This window comes from Neomonachus schauinslandi, chromosome 12 (genome assembly GCF_002201575.2).
Source record: "Neomonachus schauinslandi chromosome 12, ASM220157v2, whole genome shotgun sequence".
NCBI classification, from domain to species: Eukaryota; Metazoa; Chordata; class Mammalia; order Carnivora; family Phocidae; genus Neomonachus; species Neomonachus schauinslandi.
In genome coordinates, this window is record NC_058414.1 from 104,039,805 (window position 1) to 104,057,346 (window position 17,542).

Sequence of the window (17,542 nt, forward strand, 5' to 3'; positions counted from 1 at the left end):
GGCCGTGAGTACTGTTTGCTTCTACTTCCCTCCTTCCCATCTGCTATACTAGTTTCCTAGTATAAATTACCTGGTAACAAAGCGCCACACACCAGGCAGGCTTAACACAACAGAAATTCATAGTCTCGGTCCTGAAGCTGGACGTGGGAAATCGAGGTGTAGGCAGGGCTCCTTCCTTCCCGGGGCTCCAGCAGAAAATCTGTTCCAGAACTCTCCCAGCTCCTCTGGTTCCCACAAATCTTGGCATTCCTTGGCTTGTAGCCGCTTCTTTGTGACTTTCTCCCGGTGCATCCAAACTTCCCGCTGGGAAATCCAGGAAAACCTTTTTTTTTTTTTTAATAGAAGGATAACTAACATACAGTGTTATATTCGTTTCACGTGTAACCTCCTCTTAACTTGATTACAGCTGCAAAGACCCTATTTCCAATAAGGTCACATTCCCAGCCTCTAGTAGACAAGAATACTTTCATCCCGGGACAGATGTACTGATAGAGGAATCATGGAACATCATCCCATGAAGCCAGGCAACCCTAATGAATAATGAGGTGAGCCATTACACCGTACATGGAGACATCCAAGGCCTGAGGTTGGGTGAAATAAGCAAGTTTCAGAATAATAAGCTGGGATGAAGTTTCCCCGTAAAATACGCACAGAAAACAACATTAATGTTTTCCCTATGGATGTACGAGATGCAAAGACGTCTGAAGAGTCACGCCCTACAGACAACTACGCTCACTTCTGTGGCAGGTCGCCAAGAGGCCTCTCTACCGTAAGCTGTAAGGTTTCATTCATTAAATGAGCACGTATTTGCGTTACGCCGTTACAAAGTGTTTGGAGAGCAGGCGCTGTTTGCTCCTGGGCGGTTCCCTGCGCTGCCGCCCTCCCGCCAGCAGGGGGCGCCATCCCGTCCCGCGCAGCGCCCGCTCTGCCCGGAAGTCCCACCCCGACCGGAAGTCGGAGTAGGAGCATCCAGGAAAATGGCTGCGTCCGCGAGTGCTGGAGGGACGCGCCGGCGCGGGCGCCGGAGGCGGGGGCCCGACAGGCAGCAGGGACGCGGGGTACGCCGCGGGCCGGGGGGCGGCACAGAAGGGGCCCTGCAGCGGCTAAAGCTGGCGGTGGAGGAGTTCGTGCAGGCGAGCTCCGAGGGTGAGATCCCCGGCGGCCCCGCGGGGCCCCGGACGGGGGGGCGCGTGCGGCCGGGCGGGAGGAAAAGCCGCAGGGAGCTGAGGAAGGAGAAGCGGCACCTGAAGAAGGCGCGCCGGCTTCAGAGGACTGCGGGCCCCGCGCAGGGCCCGGGTCCGGGCGGCGGCAGCGGAGCAGGGGGAGCGAGCGGCCCCCGGGCGGACTGGGCGGAGGAGGCGGCGAGGGAGGGCGGCCGGCGGTCCCCTCGTCGGGCCCCACCGCCGCGGGAGGGGCTGCGACCTCCCCAGGCCAAGGGCGCCCGGGCCCGCACCGAGGCCAGAGCCCCCCCCGGGACGACCGGGGCCTCTGCAGCTGCCGCTGCGGCTCGGAAACGGGCCCTTCTGGCGGCCAACGAGGAGGAGGACCGGGAGATCCGAAAGCTGGAGCGATGCCTCGGCTTGAACAAGCGCAAAAGGAAGGGTGACGGTGGCTCCGTGCCGCTTAGCTTTGCCCGCGATGGGCTCGACTACATCCTGGGAGCCCTGGAATCTGGAAAAAATAGTGGCTTGTATGAGAGCAGCAGTGAGGAGGAGGAGGAGGATGCCGGACAGACTGTCCCCGAAAGTGACTTAGAGAGTGGCACCGAGGGTGAAGGGGAGGAGGAGGAGGATGTGGAAGAAGAAAAGAACAAGCTGGGAGCAGAAACCGGAGCACAGGTCGAGGAAGAGGATGTAGAAGAGGATGAGCAAAAAACAGAAGGGAGAGCCACGTGGGAAAGGAACAAAAAGAGAGTCCGTTTTGCAGAAGAAAGGAGTGAACCTTCCTCTGAGGACTCTGACGTAGCAGATCAGGTATCATGTGAACAACCTAAATTCCCCGGGGTTTTTCCTGAAATAACAAGTGATGGCAAGAGTGGGACAGAAGTGACCTATTGATGTATTGGTAATTGTTGAGCCAAGTGTGGGTGAATTGGGTTATTATGCCTGTTATGTTTTTTAATTTACATAATAAAGAGTTCAAGGAGAAAACATCTGTAAAGATCTTTTTATCCCAGAAAGTTAATGGCCTTCCCACTGATTGTCCTAAGGTGGTATCTCCTTCATTCCGTGTTTACTGCCTCATTGTCCAAACCTGACTTTGAATGCCCTCCCCCTTTGCTCTGTTCCCACCACTGATGTGTACCGTAAGGACATCAGGACCCCCTGCCCGGCTCTGCCCTCACCTAGTCCTTTTCCTGTCCAGCTACTCCTGCAGTGAATCTTTGAAACACAGAGCTAGTCAATTAACGCTCCCTTGGATAAAGCCGTACATTGAAGATCAAGTTCAAAATCCATGACAGAGCAGTCAGGGCCTTCATGGGCTGGCCCCTTGCTATTAAAATAGCTTCACCTCGGCATGCACCTGACAGGCAACCTTGTGACTGCATGCACGTCCTTCCTCGCATCTCACTGTTACAGCTTTCTGCCCCTAAATATATGTATTCCTTCTGCCTGCACGGTCCTACCTCATCTTCTCACTGTTTGTGCTTATCTGTTCACGTCAGACAGATCTGGGAGTCTTTCCCACCTTAAGTATATGAACTAACTGGCTTTCGTTTCTGGCCTGTGCCTTAGCAGCAGGCACTTCTCCAGCAGTGTTAAACTGCTGTCAGCTCCTCTCTTAGAACTTTTGTTTTGGACTGTTCCTAACTTTTCTTTCACAGCCTGTTGGTGTAATTAGCATACAGTTTGAACTAATGGGTCTCAAGAGCAACAGTTTCTATGTACATAAATGTGATTTCTCCAACTAAGTTTAAACTCCCTAACAGCATGGATCATGCCTTACAAATGTTTGTCTCCTAAAGCCCTCACTTAGGTGCCCAGGGAGGGTTGGTACGGTACCAGTGGTAATGATTTATAACCTTGCACGTGGATGATCTAGGACATAGTGAGCAATGGATTGATTTTGATTTTGTCATGTATACTTACGTGTTAGTTTTGAACAAGTTTGAAGTTATTTTAGGACACTCCTCCTCCAGAACTGGTGGTGCGTGTAATTGAGGTGTTCGTGTACTGCTGTGCCGGCCATAAATCGAGCCCGGGCAAGTGCAGAGGGGAGAGCTCTGGTGGGCAGATGCCGGGGGGCGCGGCCAGGTCTGAAGAGGCACAGAGTGGAGAACACGATGAGAACACACTCTGATAGTCATGGCAAGGGTGACCCCCCGCAGGCTGGTGAGGGGAGCCCTTGCTCAGGACTCCCCAGGGCACTCGGGGAATTTTTGATGTGGATTAAGTCACAATGGTCAGTCAGTAGTTACAACTTCTGCCCGTCCTTGGGACTCTGATACGTAAATATGAACGTAGCAAGCAGAGAAGAGGAACTTGTTCAGTGTTAAATTTTTGTAATTCTGTCCTTTCAAGCAGAGTCTTTGTGAAAACAACGGCAAGTACATGCCCCCTCACGTGAGGCAAGCTGAGGAAACAGCGGGTGGTCAGAAAAAGGAGGGACTGGAGAGACTGCAGAAACACGTCAGAGGTCTGATCAACAGGTAACCTCGCCCATTGCCATCCCATGCTGGCCAAGAGCCCATCTGTTTATTCTAAACTTACAGAAACTTTCCCAGGAATTAGACTGTAAGCGATGGGGTGGCGGGGCTGCGGTGGTTGATCGGCCCCTCTCTGTTTCTGTCCTGCTGCGGCCAGATCTGTCCCCTGAAAAGCAGGAAGCCCACCTTTTCCGTTTGGTACTTTGAACCCTTCAGAGTCTGAAAGCCACGCAGGTGCCCACATGGTTGTTCTGAGAAGTCCCAGGAACAGGGCTGGCAGGGCCTGTCCTCCCCCTGCGGTGGCACTCCGGCTCAGGAATGTGGTCTGCAGTCCCCTTTGCTCATTCCTTGTGGTAGCACGTGTGTGCGTCCTCTGCAGCAGGAAGCATCAGGTCCCTGCCCACAGTGATGACAGGACCTTCCCAGCACCACATGGCTTTCCTGCTAGCCTTTGTGGTCACACCCAGTCCTCCCCGCCGAACCCACTGCTTTGTTTTTAATGAAAAGAAAACACTCTTTCCAGAGCGCCTGGGTGGCTCAGTCAGTTGAGCGTCTGACTCTTGATTTCGGCTCAGGTCATGACCTCAGGGTCCTGAGATCGAGCCCCACGTCGGTCTCTGCACTCAGCAGGAGTCTGCTTAAGATGCTGTCTTCCTGGGGCACCTGGGTGGCTCAGTTGGTTAAGCGTCTGCCTTCAGCTCAGGTCCTGATCCCAGGGTCCTGGGATTGAGTCCTGCATCGGGCTCCTTGCTCGGCGGGGAGTCTGCTTCTCCCTCTCCCTCTGCTGCTCCCCTTGCTTATGCTCTCTGTCAAATAAATAAATAAAATATTAAAAAAAAGAAAAGATGCTGTCTTCCTCTCTCTCTGCCCCTCCCCTGCACTCACTCCTGTGTGCACTTGCAGTCTCTTTCTCTCAAATAAATAGATCTTTTAAAAAAAACTTTTTTAAGATGTTGAGAGAGAGAGAGTGCACATGTGTGCACACAAGTGAGGGAGAAGGGGCAGAGGGAGAGGGACAAGCAGACTCCCCCGCTGAGCAGGGAGCCCGATGCGGGACTTGATCCCAGGGCCCCAGGATCATGACCTGAGCCGAAGGCAGATGCTTAACTGACTGAGCCACCCAGGCGCCCCTAAAAAAAATTTAGGAACAAAAACAGAACACTGTACATCCTCGACTTTTACCAAACATGCTGTTTGAATGCTCAGTGTTCACATAGGCGCAGTGATAGTCTTCCAGGTGCATATCCATCCTTCCCCTCTACCAAGCGGAGCAACCTTTTCTCAGTGTGGGAACTAAAGATTTTTATGCTGGCCACTAGCCAAAAAGTGGAAAAGTTGGACTTTTTCCCAACAGCACATACTGATGTGCTAAGTAAGGATGCTTCCCTGCCTCTGCCTGGGAGCCTGGATCAGGATACCAGTGGACTATCATCATCGCAGTCTCCGTGGTCTTAAAGGGTCCTGCGTGTGCTTCCCCAGGGCCAAGTTTCAAGGGGAAAGACAGCAGTTGGGGAACTGCAGGATTCCAGAGGATTAGGGACTATTACGGCCAGTATATGCTGGGTTATCGGGCGAGATAAAAGCTGTTCATGGCTTAAATGTGAATGTGACATAGGGGGTATTGGTAGTATTGATGACTCGCGTTTTTTTAACTCGACCTAAAACCTCATTCCTGATGTGAGGCTCGCTGCCGTTCTGCAGGTTGAGTGAGCCAAGCATGGCCTCCGTAAGCGGGCAGCTGGAGGGGCTGTACATGGCCCACAGCCGGAAGGACATGAACGACACCCTGACAGACGCCCTCCTGAGCGCCTGTGCCCCAGACACCGCCATGCCCAGCAGGCTGGTGATGGAACACGTGCTCCTGCTCAGCGTTCTCCACCACACGGTTGGGGTTGAGGTAGGGCTCCCTTCCCCTGCGCTGTGCATCACGGTGGGCTCCATATGGTGGGTCCTATGTGTCTCTGTCACGTGAACACTTGATTTTGCGTTTGGTCCATTCTAACGTGCCTTCGTCACTTATTTTTCTCTGGACTGACATTTTGGACTTGCCTTCATGTTCTTCGTATTCCGACTCTAACAGGGACTTGTTTCAGATATTCGGAACACAGTGCTCCGGGTGGTGTTACTACTCGGGTATTCATGCTGGGTGGAGAGCACTCTTTCGGAAGTGAGAAGGCCAGCAGCACGGGAGGTAAACCCGGATTTAATTAAGTGAGGGACACCTGCGACAGGGCCGAGGCTCAGGGCCGCCTGCGCCCCCTCCAGATGGGCCCGGACCCTCCCTCCCGCGCCCTCCTCTGTGAAGCGGGGCCTTTGTCAGGACTCAGTCGGGCCGCGCACATAAAGCACCTGCATGATGCCTGGTACCAGATAGGTGCTGCCGAGCGAGTCCTTGTCCCCCTTGGTCTTGTGCCCTTTGTCCTCGCTCGGTGGCCCTCTGGGTTAGCGTCAGGGAGGCTGTGTGGTGCTGGCTCTGGTTCTGATAGAAAGGCGTCTTCTGTCACCTCATACGGTGAGTCACAGCCTCCAAGCATTGTTCCGTCCCCCGGTGTGGCCTTTTCCAGGGTTGTTGGAGGAAACCACTCTCATCGCAGGACTTTATACTGAGGCTCGGAAATGAACGGACGATTCGTGAGTAGGGCTTCCTTGTCCCAGGTGACGTTCATACAGAAGAACTCACTGACCCTGTAGGTCTTTCTGTGGGGCAGTATCTTTCATGGTGGTTTGGTTTCTTTGCTTCCTGATCACCCTCCCCCCCGGAGAGGACAGCCTGGCCCTTGGGGAGGTGTGCACACTTGTGCCTCCCTTCCTCCTGTCCTCTCAGTTCCCGGCAGGGCCCGGAGAGCAGGTGGGCAGCCGCGCTTCACGCCCACAGCAGAGCCCGGGGGAACCGTGCGCTGAGCCACGTGGCAGCTGCAGACCCGTCTGGAGCTGTTGTCAGCACCCAGGTCTGCACGCTTTTCCCCTCGTTCTGTTCGTCGTTGCTCCCAGAACTCACTGGAGTCTTGCAGAGCAGGCCTGCGCAGGGCTCACTTTAACAGCCACAGACTTGCTAGACTCCGTGTCCTCCGTGCCGCTAGAGGTTCTGCCGTGAAAGCGGTGCGCCATGTGGGGAGACGTCGCCTGCGGCTGCCACGAGGCCCCTGTCACCTGGCAGTCTCCGCGCCAGTGTCTTCCCGCGTAGTGTCGGTTTAGCGGGTTCTACGTGCGGCGAGTGTATTCGGGGCCTTGGCCCATAGGAAGTGCTCAGGAGACGGCGGCTAGTCATCCTAACGTCTGCCTGAAGCGGGAAGTTTTCAGGTTGAAAGTCTCTTCTCCTCACCGCTTGTCCTGCCCCTGCAGGCTTCATCGCTCTCCGTAGACAACTTTGGAACCAGGCTTTCCCATCTAGCAGCAGTCACAGCCTGTGAGGTTTGGAAGGTGCCGATTCTAGGACCTTCTGGGTGTTGGGAGGTGGGGACAGAGAGACACAGGCCCCGAGTCTTCTGGGCAGCAGGACTCTCCTCCGTGATGTCTGTGCCAGCTATTTAGAGAATCTCCCTTCTGAAGCAATTGTTTTATTTCTAAGAGCTGTCCTCATTTTCACATAAGACACTGCGAGTCTCTTCTCTTCGTTATGAAGTGTGACAGAGTCACTGGATGCCATTTTTGGTGCCCCGGGAGTGCCATGATTCAGTGCCATTATTAGAGGGCTTTCTGAGCACCCCCCGTCCTCCCGCCTCACGCCGTGTACTTCGTAATCAAGAGGATTCTCATAGGGACAGTAGTTTGAGTTACAGTAAGAGCTGTAGGCCCTGACCGCCCACAACATGCAGGGATTCACTGGACTTAACACGGGAGGTTATTGGTCCTCCTAATTCAAACCTGCTAACAGCGCGAAGGACATCTGAGCTGACTCGTTCCGTGGGAAGCCGTTACGGTAGTTGGCTAACAAGGCCCACCAGCACTTCTCCTAGCGGGTGACGCACTCCCGGGACTGGTGCCAGCATGCTTCTTGCAGTTCTATGAGAAAAACATGCTCGCGGGAATTCATGGAAGGGGAGAGTCTAGCGAAGCCCGTGTCGTCAGTTGCTGAACTGCTTCTCAGTCATTTAGAAATAAAAATCAGGTCTGTGCAATTCCCCAAGTCAGAATTAACGTATATTTTCAAGTAACTTCAGCAACATGAACGTTATTCGTATTTTTAAGTGTTATCCTAAGTAGGGGCGTCTGGCTGTCTCAGTCGGTGGTGCGTGGGACTCTTAATCTCGGGGCTGTAAGTTCCAGCACCACGTTGGGTGTGCAGATTACTGAAAAATAACATGTTAAAAAATAGAAGTCATACTAAGTTATGTTTTATTTTGAAGATACTAACTGGAATCTAAAGTTTTGAAGAATGCTAACATAATTATTCTACTCATGTGATTGAAAACATACCTACATATGTTTTATGCCTGAATTTTTCTTGTTATCTGCAGTTCTGATTTCTCTTCAGGTCATATTTGAGTACAGTATTCTTCCTCGTCCACGTTTCAGGTGGTCATTTCGTGGCCGGTGTGCTGACGTCCCTCCCTGCCAGCACCGAGCCCCCTGCCTTTGTCCCCCTTCAGCCTTAACTTGAGCCAGAGAAATGAGTGTTGTTCATAGCAGTACATTTTTAGAGCTGTAGGTGTGTTCTTGACATTTTTTAATAATTTTATTTTTTTAAGGAACCAGAATGGCTGCTGGCCAAAAATACGACCTTGTTGATGATAAAGACCAGAGGATGTACTCGGGTTTGGGAGCCGCGGCAGATCACTGTGTGCCATTCACTGTGGCCTTCTCCCACGTGTATAGCGCTGTACATTCAGACTTCGGTTTTTAGAGTTCATGCCATGTTGGGGTTTATACCCTACTGTTTGTATATTTTATGTGTCAACTTAAAAGCACTGATTTTTTTCAACATACATCTTAGCTTGTTGAAAGAGGAAGAAGGATCCCTGTGAATAGCTGCTAACGTCTGGTTTTTACATGTTTGCAGTGATATTTTTTCTACCTTCTTTGTCCAGGTCGGTGCTCACTTTTTGGAGGCCGTGGTGAGGAGGTTTGACGCCGTCTATAAGAACGGAGGTGAAGGGAAGGAGTGTGAGAACTTGCTCACCATCGTGGCCCATTTGTATAACTTCCGCGTGGTACAGGCTTGCCTGGTCTTCGACGTTTTGAAAAAACTTATCGGAACATTCACAGAAAAAGATATTGAACTGACCCTGTTAATGCTGAAGAACGTGGGCTTTTTGTTGAGAAGAGATGATGCTTTGTCACTTAAGCAACTGATCGTGGAGGCCCAGGCCAAAGCCAGCGAGGCCAGTGGCAAGTTCCAGGACCAGACCAGGGTACGCCTGACCTGCTGCCTGAGTGCTCACACACTGACCAGAGCTTAAAAATAAGTATTTGGGGTAAAATTGCATTTAATTTCTTAGTGATCCCCATTGTCTTCTGCCTCATCAGGTTTTGTGGCTTTATCATGAATCAGTATGTGAGTGAACTTTGGTTTTCTGCTAAGAACTCAGGTATTCTGTGAATTGAAGAATCAGTTCCTTTAACGTTGATCCATTCAAACAATATTTACTGAGGAGGGCTGTGTGGCATATGGGCCTCAGGCATCAGCACTCTTGGATTTTCCGCTCTGCTGCTTAACAGTGATGGGCCCTGGGTCTTCCAAGCCTTGGTTTCCCCATCGAGGAAGTGGGGGCTGATTGTGGCTCCTACCTTACCTGCTGGTTGACAGGCATGGGCGAGCCCTGGGAAGCCCACAGGGGAGAAGAGGACGTCACTAGGAACAAGAGAAGTGTTCTGTCAGGAGCCTGCGGGGGAGCAGGGCAGGAGGAACGGGCAGAGGCTGGCCTCAGGAGGCCTTGTAAACCCTTTCAGGGGCTTGGGATTTTAAGAGGCCCTACCTGAAGAGAGCTGAGCAGGTAAATGATGTATGCTGTTTTCATGGCACTTTACACCAAGAAAAGGGGGAGGTGGGCGGGGCGGGGAGACACCACCACAGTGGTCTGGCAGGGAGCTTTAGCATCGTAGCAGTGGGTGTGGGGTTAGGAGTTAGAGGTGACCGGAGGGCGTGGGCTGGAGGGAAGGGCGGTGTGAAGGGCAGGAAGGGCCAGGGTTACCCCTGGTGGACAGCAGGGCTGTAGGAGGAGACAGACTCAGGAGGAAAACAGGCCCACTCTGGAAATCCTGAAATGAAGAGGTGCGGTCTCAGGATCTGTGCAGGCTGGGGAACTGCTAGCGTCCAGTGGGGTGTGGACAGAGCCCCGAGGTTTCAGAGCACCAGCATTCAGCTGTGTTGTCGAGGGGAAGAGAATAGGACGAGGCTTCTGGAGCCAGGTCCCAGAGTGTCCCAAGGAAGCAGTTGTCCCTGGTTGAATGCTCAGAGGCCAAGCTTAAAACATGAAAGTCAGCAGAGGCAGGAAGTAGCCTCTGTTGCCCAGGGATGGGGGGATGGGGAGTGCCCATGATAGGTTTGGGGTTTTTTTCTGGGGACGATGAAGATGTTCTGAAATTGATCCTGGTACCTGCACACCCCTGAACGTGCTCAGTGTACACTTTTAAACAAGTGAGGTTTATGGTGTGTGAATTAGATCTCAATAAATAAGTATTTGGGGAAATCTCAGAGAAAGGTATGCAAAAATTCTTTTTTATTGTTTTTGCAACTTTTCTCTAATTATGACGTTTTCAATTTAAAAGTTAAAAAGGTAAGAAGGCCAGGAATGGGGAAGAAATTGAAATATCATGTAACTAAAACCACGGGGGCAGGAGGGGTGCCAGGGGCGGTTCAGAGGTGTTGGGGGGCTGACGAGAGGACGTCCGATCTCAGGAGGTGCTCAGGGTCCCAGGGGAGGCCAGGTGGCACAATCGTACCGAAATATGTGGTCCTGAGCAGGAGGTCATGTTGGCGGCAACTGTCTCCCTGAAAGACCATCTCTGGTTTACCGTCGGCACTAGTGGCCCTGTGCGCGGCCGATGTAGTTCTTCCCAGGCGGAGGGTCCGTTGTTTGGGCTGTATGAAATGATGGTTTCTTCTGTTTTGTTTTCTTAAAGGTTCGGTTTATGCTGGAGACCATGTTGGCGCTGAAGAACAATGACATGCGTAAAATCCCGGGCTATGACCCCGAGCCTGTGGAGAAGCTCAGGAAGCTACAGAGAGCGTTGGTGAGGCCCTTGCCCTTCCTCATCTCCCACTCCCATGTCTGCATGGACTCGTTGTGAAACTGTGGAAGGCAGTTGGAGCTCTAAGTCAGGTGCCGTGTCTGGTTAATAAGAGTTCCAGGATCCTGAGAGGAAATGTCACATTTCTGTGCTGAGACCCTCAGAGTGGTCCGGGTGCGGGGCCGTCCCTGTGAGTTCAGCGTCCCCAGCACTTAGTCTATGGCCCTCAACTCGGCCGCGCAGTACAACTCTGACCGCTTTGAAGGAGGGCTCAGGCCGGGGTCCCACCCAGACCAGTGACGTCCGCGTGGGGGTGCTGGGGGCTCACCTGTTGAAGCTCCCTGGGTACTCCTGATGTGGGGCCACAGCCGAGACCCACCGCCATCCCCAGCCAGGGGGTCCCTCGGCTCTGGCTCTGGGCAGCTCTGGAATCGTTGGCTCGGCAAACCCCAGGCGCTCCTGGGCAAGGTCTCACCACCAGCTCCGGGCAGCTCTCCTCGGGGCCTGCGTCCGAGCCTCCTCCCTGGTGTGACAGCTTTCCAAAGATAGCGGCGTGTGGGGTGACAGACCCACAGACCTCAGACAGGAGCACTGAGTTTCCCTCCACCTGCGGCATTATTCCAAACTGGCTCACTGTCCCAGCTGTCAGGGACTCAGCACAATGTTCGGGGTCAAACACGAGAGAAGCCCGAGGGTGACGCTGGTGCCCGCCAGGAGCCAACAGCACTGTTTGACTGGCTCCTTTCTGTCAGGTACAGAGCGCTAGCTCCGACACGGACACTCGGCTCCGCATCTCCTGGGATGGCATCCTGAGCGCCGAGCAGACCGGGCGCTGGTGGATCGTGGGGTCTGCGTGGAGCGGCGCTCCTATGATTGACAACAGTCAGCAGAAGGTCCTGGAGAAGCAGCCCTCGGGGACGGTACGAGAGCCCTGCGCGGTCCCCCGGTGTCCCGCGGCCTGCCCTGCAGGAGCCGCCTGATCCCTGGCACGTTACGAGATGTCCTGGCGTGCGTGTCTGCAGAGACCTTACAGAAACCCTTTGTTGTATGATACGATTTCCTTCCATTTCTGTGGTTTCAGTCCCAAAATAGCACACGTAGAGGACTTAAAAGTTGAGTGGAACGAGGGGAGCATAGGAAAACCCAGACAGTCAGCTTGCAGACGGCGGCCTTGAGAGGTAGACCGTTTCCCAGGAGGTGTGGCTTCTGGTCCATTAGGCTCGGATTTCAAATTGTTGGAATTCTTTGTACTTCTTTGTATTTGATTATTAACTAAAGTCCGTATGTTATTCAGATTTCTTTCATTTTTCTCCTAATACCGTTTTTTGTCTCAGGATCCCATGTCACACCTCGTCGTCCTGGCTCTTCTGGCTTTGGCCACTTTTAATTTATGTCCTCATTGCCTGGACTGACAGGTCGTGCTGCTCCTGAGACGCTCCCCCGAATCAGGCGGTTTTCTCCTCTCGTGCCTTGCTTCGTCTCTTGCTGTGGTTTTCTCTTCATGGGAGTGTACCCAAGAATAAAGATTTAGCATTCACGTATATGTATTTCCACGTAACTTAAAATTAATCTTCGTAACTTAGAATTAATCTTCGGTAAAGCCACGGAAGAATACGTGTTATCTTTTAGAAACTTCCTAATCACAGTAGACCAGAGTAACTTTTCCGTGAAGCATCCTTGTGGTCTGTGCCTAAATTGGCTCCTCTTTCAGGTTAGCGGGAAGATACTAGAACTTGCCCGAAAGCAGAGAATGAACACTGACGTCAGGAGAAACATTTTCTGTACAGTAATGACTAGTGAAGATTTTTTGGACGCGTTTGAGAAGCTTCTGAAGTAAGCATAGTGCAAACACTTTGATTAGATGTTGTTTGAGAAATCCGCACAGTTGGGTTTTGCGTCACGGAGGGTCGGGTCAGACGCTGCTCGGGGCAGCTGGGCTGTCCTCTCTGTCCTCCTTCCCTGGGTCCAGGCATGCACTAGTCAGCAGTCTTGCTCCTGCTGACTGGCCACTGGTAGTTCCAAAACATTTTCTGATATATTTTGATTAAAAGTATTAGGTGACCAACTGATTAGTGACAGTGACTGTTGGTTGTCTTAAATTGCTTAAAATTCTCATATTGAGGTTGTGTTTTTGATTACTTCTAAATTAAAAGTTCCTGGTGTAGTTTCTGTAATTAGTTGTAAAAGGATATTAAAAGTACCTGTGTACCTTCACAAACTATTTCTCAACAAATCCGATAGTGATTTTCCTTGATGTGCTTCAAATGCAGAATACCCGGGCGCGAGGTGGGAGTCTTATGACTCCCACCTCCTCTCCTCCATTCCCTTTGAACCAAACTGCCAGGCAGGATGTGCTCTCCTCAAAGATGTCTTACTCCTCGCCGTCTCTGTTTTGCAGGCTTGGGCTGAAGGACCAGCAGGAGCGGGAGATCGTTCATGTTCTCATGGATTGCTGCCTTCAAGAGAAAACCTTCAACCCTTTCTACGCATTCCTGGCTGGCAAGTTCTGTGAACACCACAGGAGGTTCCAGGTAACCCGCTAGCAGCCCACCAAGTCATCTGTGCTCCGCTGTCTTCCTAGACGTTCTCTCTGGCTCCGCCCACTGGGAACAAGCGCCGAGTGAGGCGTCCAGCCTGGGCCGAGCTCTGTGTGCAGGGGGACAGTCCCAGGGCCCACGCCCGCGGCCAGGCCCCCTTGGGGAGAGCAGCGGGGCGTTGCAGAGGCGGAGTGACCAGGGCAGAGGGTGCCGGGCCCCCTTTTCCTGTGGCAGAGGAGCGTGTCGTGTGGCCCCTGTCCCCGGGGGAGTGCCTCCTTGTTCTTAGGTGGCACCAGCCTTCTCTGATCTTTCTCAACATTTCTGCCGGTTGGAGGGGAAAACCCTCAAGAGAAAGAAATTACTGTGGCACTGTGTATAGGAAAGGAGGGTGTGTTGCTCCTGGCTCATCCTGACTTGACTTTGAAGACGCTACAAGCAGATGAGCGGTAGAATCCGTCTAGATTATGTCCTGAGCGACTTGTTCTAACAGTGGGCTGCATTGTGACTTCCTTCTTTTTTTTCAATTGTTCTATTAGATGACTTTCCAGTTCAGCATTTGGGATAAATTTCGGGACTTAGAAAATTTGCCAGCCACTAATTTCTCTAATTTGGTTCACCTGGTAGCCCACTTGTTGAAGACGAAATCACTTCCACTTTCTATTTTAAAGGTTTGTATCATGGATGAAATTATTAAAAGCAATGAAAATGATAGTATAATTGTTTATATTTGGTACCTTAAGAAAATGCCTTTCCTTAGATTCTGACTTACCTGGAAAGTGTGTTTGTAACGCCCTGGCCATCCTAGAAAGTAGCCAGCGTAGCTTGCCGCGTAAATGTACCGAGTAAACAGAGGCACGGTTACAGTTGTTCTGCTCATCTCCAAGAATCTCGTTTGCACTTTGGGTTCACATGCAGGTCCTAGTTCTCAATCCTCCATTGGCCGCTGCTAAGTCGGGAGGGGGATGGGGAGGCCTAGGAGCAGGTGAGCTGTGGTGCAGGACTCTCTGCTTCTCCCTCTGATGGGCGACCCCCCCTGTACCCCAGCCCTGCCGTCTTTCTGCGTCGCATCCGAGCCAGTGAGGTGCAGGTGCCCTGCTGTTGGTCTGGAGTGGACAGGAGAACCTAGACAGAGGATGTGGAGTTCCGGGTGGCCGTCAGGCCTGGACAGTGGGACCACTGGGGCCTGGGCATCCTAAAAACGGGGACAGTGAGGGAAGCTGAGGGCCAGAGAGAGTGCTGGGCCCGGGCTTCTGTGCCTCGTGCTTCCTGACCTGCAGACGCTGCAGGTGTGGTCTCCTGCTTATGCGCTTGTGTCCGTCCACCAGGGCACTGAGGTGGGTTCGCCCTGTGCCTCTTTGGGGTGTGGGACTAGGTTTGGGCCACTGAGCCAAAAATGAGAGTACTGTAAAGCGTGGAGAAGACATGCCTTCTCATTGCTGGACTAGATCTTGCTTGCAGTTCGCTCAAGTTTTGAGCTCTGAATGGAAGAGGATACGGTGTTTCTCTAGATTCAGTAGAACCTGGAGATGTCCTTGAAGCTTGTCCCAGGGTCCTCGCTCCCGCCCCCTCCCACCACCACCCATTCACAGGGCCCTCTCTGGTTCTCAGGCGTGCTTTGGAACTCTTCCCTCAGATGGCACGTCTCTCATTTCACACACCATCACCCTCCGTGTGGACAGCAGCATCCTGTCCCCACGCTCCGAATATCCTCTCACAGTTCTTTAAGTCAACATGAGTTTGAAATATATCCACATTAATATCTGTGATTCTGTTCTCTGATTTATCACTTCTGTGCAATATTGCATTGTGTAAGTGTACCAAAATTTATGTGTAATTCTTAGAGAACGTATATGAGTTATTTTTCCACCTAGATCCAAATTTTCTATGTATGGTTTTAATTAGGGGATAGTTTCTCTAAGGCATGGAGATAAGTATGTTTCAGTTCTAGGATTAAATTCCTGATTATGGAAACTCCGCAGGGGCAGGTTGCTCTCGACAGCAGTGTGCACACCCCTCTGCTGGTAGAGCGCACGAGACCCCCGTGGCCCCACGCCCTTGCCCGCCCGCAGCGCTTCATCTTCTGTAGCTGGAAGCGGTCTTACTTAAAGGGGGCGGGTGATTTTTTACTCTATTTTTAGAAATTATTGAAAAAATTGACTAAACGTAACTTGTTCTGTCTGTCTTGACTCTAATTAGGTAGTTGAATTCAGTGAATTGGATAAACCCAGAGTCCACTTCTTACGAAAAGTGTTACATATTCTCTTAATGGAAACAGAAGTTGAAGACCTTGGTTCAATTTTTGCAAGGTATATTCCCAGCTTATTTTGTTAAAACATATGGAAAAGAGACGAAGAGAATTATTTTCACTTATGTTGACTTAGAAAAAGCAAGGTTGTTACACATTAGGTGCAGCTTAATACATTATTTTCAGTTTTCATTTTATGCGGATATCTTACGCATTCGATTTGGGGAACATGAAACTTGCCTAATAGCAAACTAATGATGATTTCTAACATGTAGAATATGTTGTTAAGCTCTTAATTGAGAATTCTATTTTTAAAAGCAATTAGGTTATGCCTCCCAATTGGAGATTCCTAGAAACTGCAGTCTGGAGAGACTAGCTCATCACTGATGCACGTTTATGCGCCTCCCTTCCAGAGTGTCTGACAACCCAAAGCTGGGCTTGTTGAGAGAAGGTCTGAAGCTCTTCATCAGCCACTTCCTGTTGAGGAGCGCACAGGTGAACACAAGTGTGGAGGAGGCCAGCATGCTGAGAGAGAGGGCTGACCTTTCAACTAAGTTTCTGCAAGGCAAGGCTTCCCTGAGAATGTAGTCCAGAAAAGGAGAGGAGCGGGTGGTCATTTGTCTGAAAATGTCTTTTTAAACCCAAAAGGCTTATTACTCGGACGACCATGTGTGTAAGCTTGGTGGAGCTAGGCCACAGTCTGTTGTATTTAAGATACTATGTTTTAGATAATTTTTAAATTCAAGGTTATATTGTATTTTTTAAACTGTTTTCACCTATCTATTTGTAGAACGGGGTGGGGAGAACGCAGGGAGGGAAGGACAGGCAGACGCCGAGCAGGTTCTCTAAGCAGAGACTGGCTGGGGTGCGGGTGTGATCCCTTGTGTGATGGCCTTATTTTTTAATAGACAAATAGTCCACTAGAGGGTGCAGTTATAAAGAAATTGACGGCGTTTTTTATCTTCGTTACGTACTGACTTAGAGTTCAAAAACCACCAGTTAAATGTGGTACCTGGTGTTTAATTGATTATTTCAAATACTGGGAATGCAAGTGTGTTGGAAAAGTGAACAGTTGACTTAAGCCTTGCACACACCTGTACACTGCGTGGTACGTGCAGAAGCTTCCCACCGGCACTTGCCTAAAATTTTGACGTGGCGAAGGACGCCTCCTGCGTGTGTCCATCACTCACACTCATCAGCTCCAGGGTGTGAAACACGGTACTAAGCAACTCTGAAGTCACCGACAGATACCGGATGCGTGATGGGTGTGCGACTGAGCTAGGTTCTAGGAGGAGTGCGTGCGAATAAAACAGAACTGCCGCCGGCGAGGAATGGACGTTTATCTAGTGAAAGACACGCCCTACGAGTCCCGTCAACTCTGGCTGGTTCTGAGAAGGCATAGATCGACAAACGTCTGTTCTCCAGCTCTTAGACTTTGCTTCTCTGTCTTAAATGCTGCGAACTTGAGTTAAATGTCACCTCCAATTATTGAAAAGTCATCAAAATGTGTGTGTAGAGTAGGATTTTCTGCAGCATCCACACATGCCCGGCAGCGCACGGTCCCGCAGAGCGGTCACTTGGCCTGAGTGAGGCCGCTCCCGCGCAAGCTCCGCTTTGTCGCAGACTTTCAAACACTATCTTTACGTGGCCCGACAGCAGTGTGTGTTTAGAAATGACCACGTGAAGTCGTAAGCGTCTCCGTGTGCGCCCCTAAACTAATGGCTCAAGTCTTGAATGCACAAGGAACACAGACACCTGTTTGCTGGCCTCCCCCGTGCCTGTCGACCCCACCGACGGCCACACCACACCCATGCCTTCCAGCCGGTTCTGAACCTCGTCCGCAGAGAACAGAGCACGCTACCCGAGAGCCCCCACTTTCTCTGCGGGAGCGGTCCGTTCTAATCCAGGTGCCTGCCTCCGCTGAAGGCCAGCACAGCGTCCTGC

The 17,542-nt window shown here is 51.5% G+C and overlaps 1 protein-coding gene across 1 annotated transcript; it reads left to right on the forward strand.

Moving 5' to 3' along the window:
• The first annotated feature begins 977 nt into the window (after positions 1–977).
• Positions 978–16,630, forward strand: NOM1 (nucleolar protein with MIF4G domain 1). The gene is made up of 11 exons (XM_044920026.1): positions 978–1,973; positions 3,522–3,649; positions 5,348–5,543; positions 8,674–8,997; positions 10,709–10,819; positions 11,569–11,736; positions 12,528–12,649; positions 13,215–13,347; positions 13,890–14,021; positions 15,550–15,659; positions 16,012–16,630. The coding sequence occupies exons 1-11, from the start codon at positions 978–980 to the stop codon at positions 16,184–16,186; spliced, it is 2,595 nt and encodes an 864-aa protein (XP_044775961.1). The 3' UTR covers positions 16,187–16,630.
• The last annotated feature ends 912 nt before the right edge of the window (positions 16,631–17,542 follow it).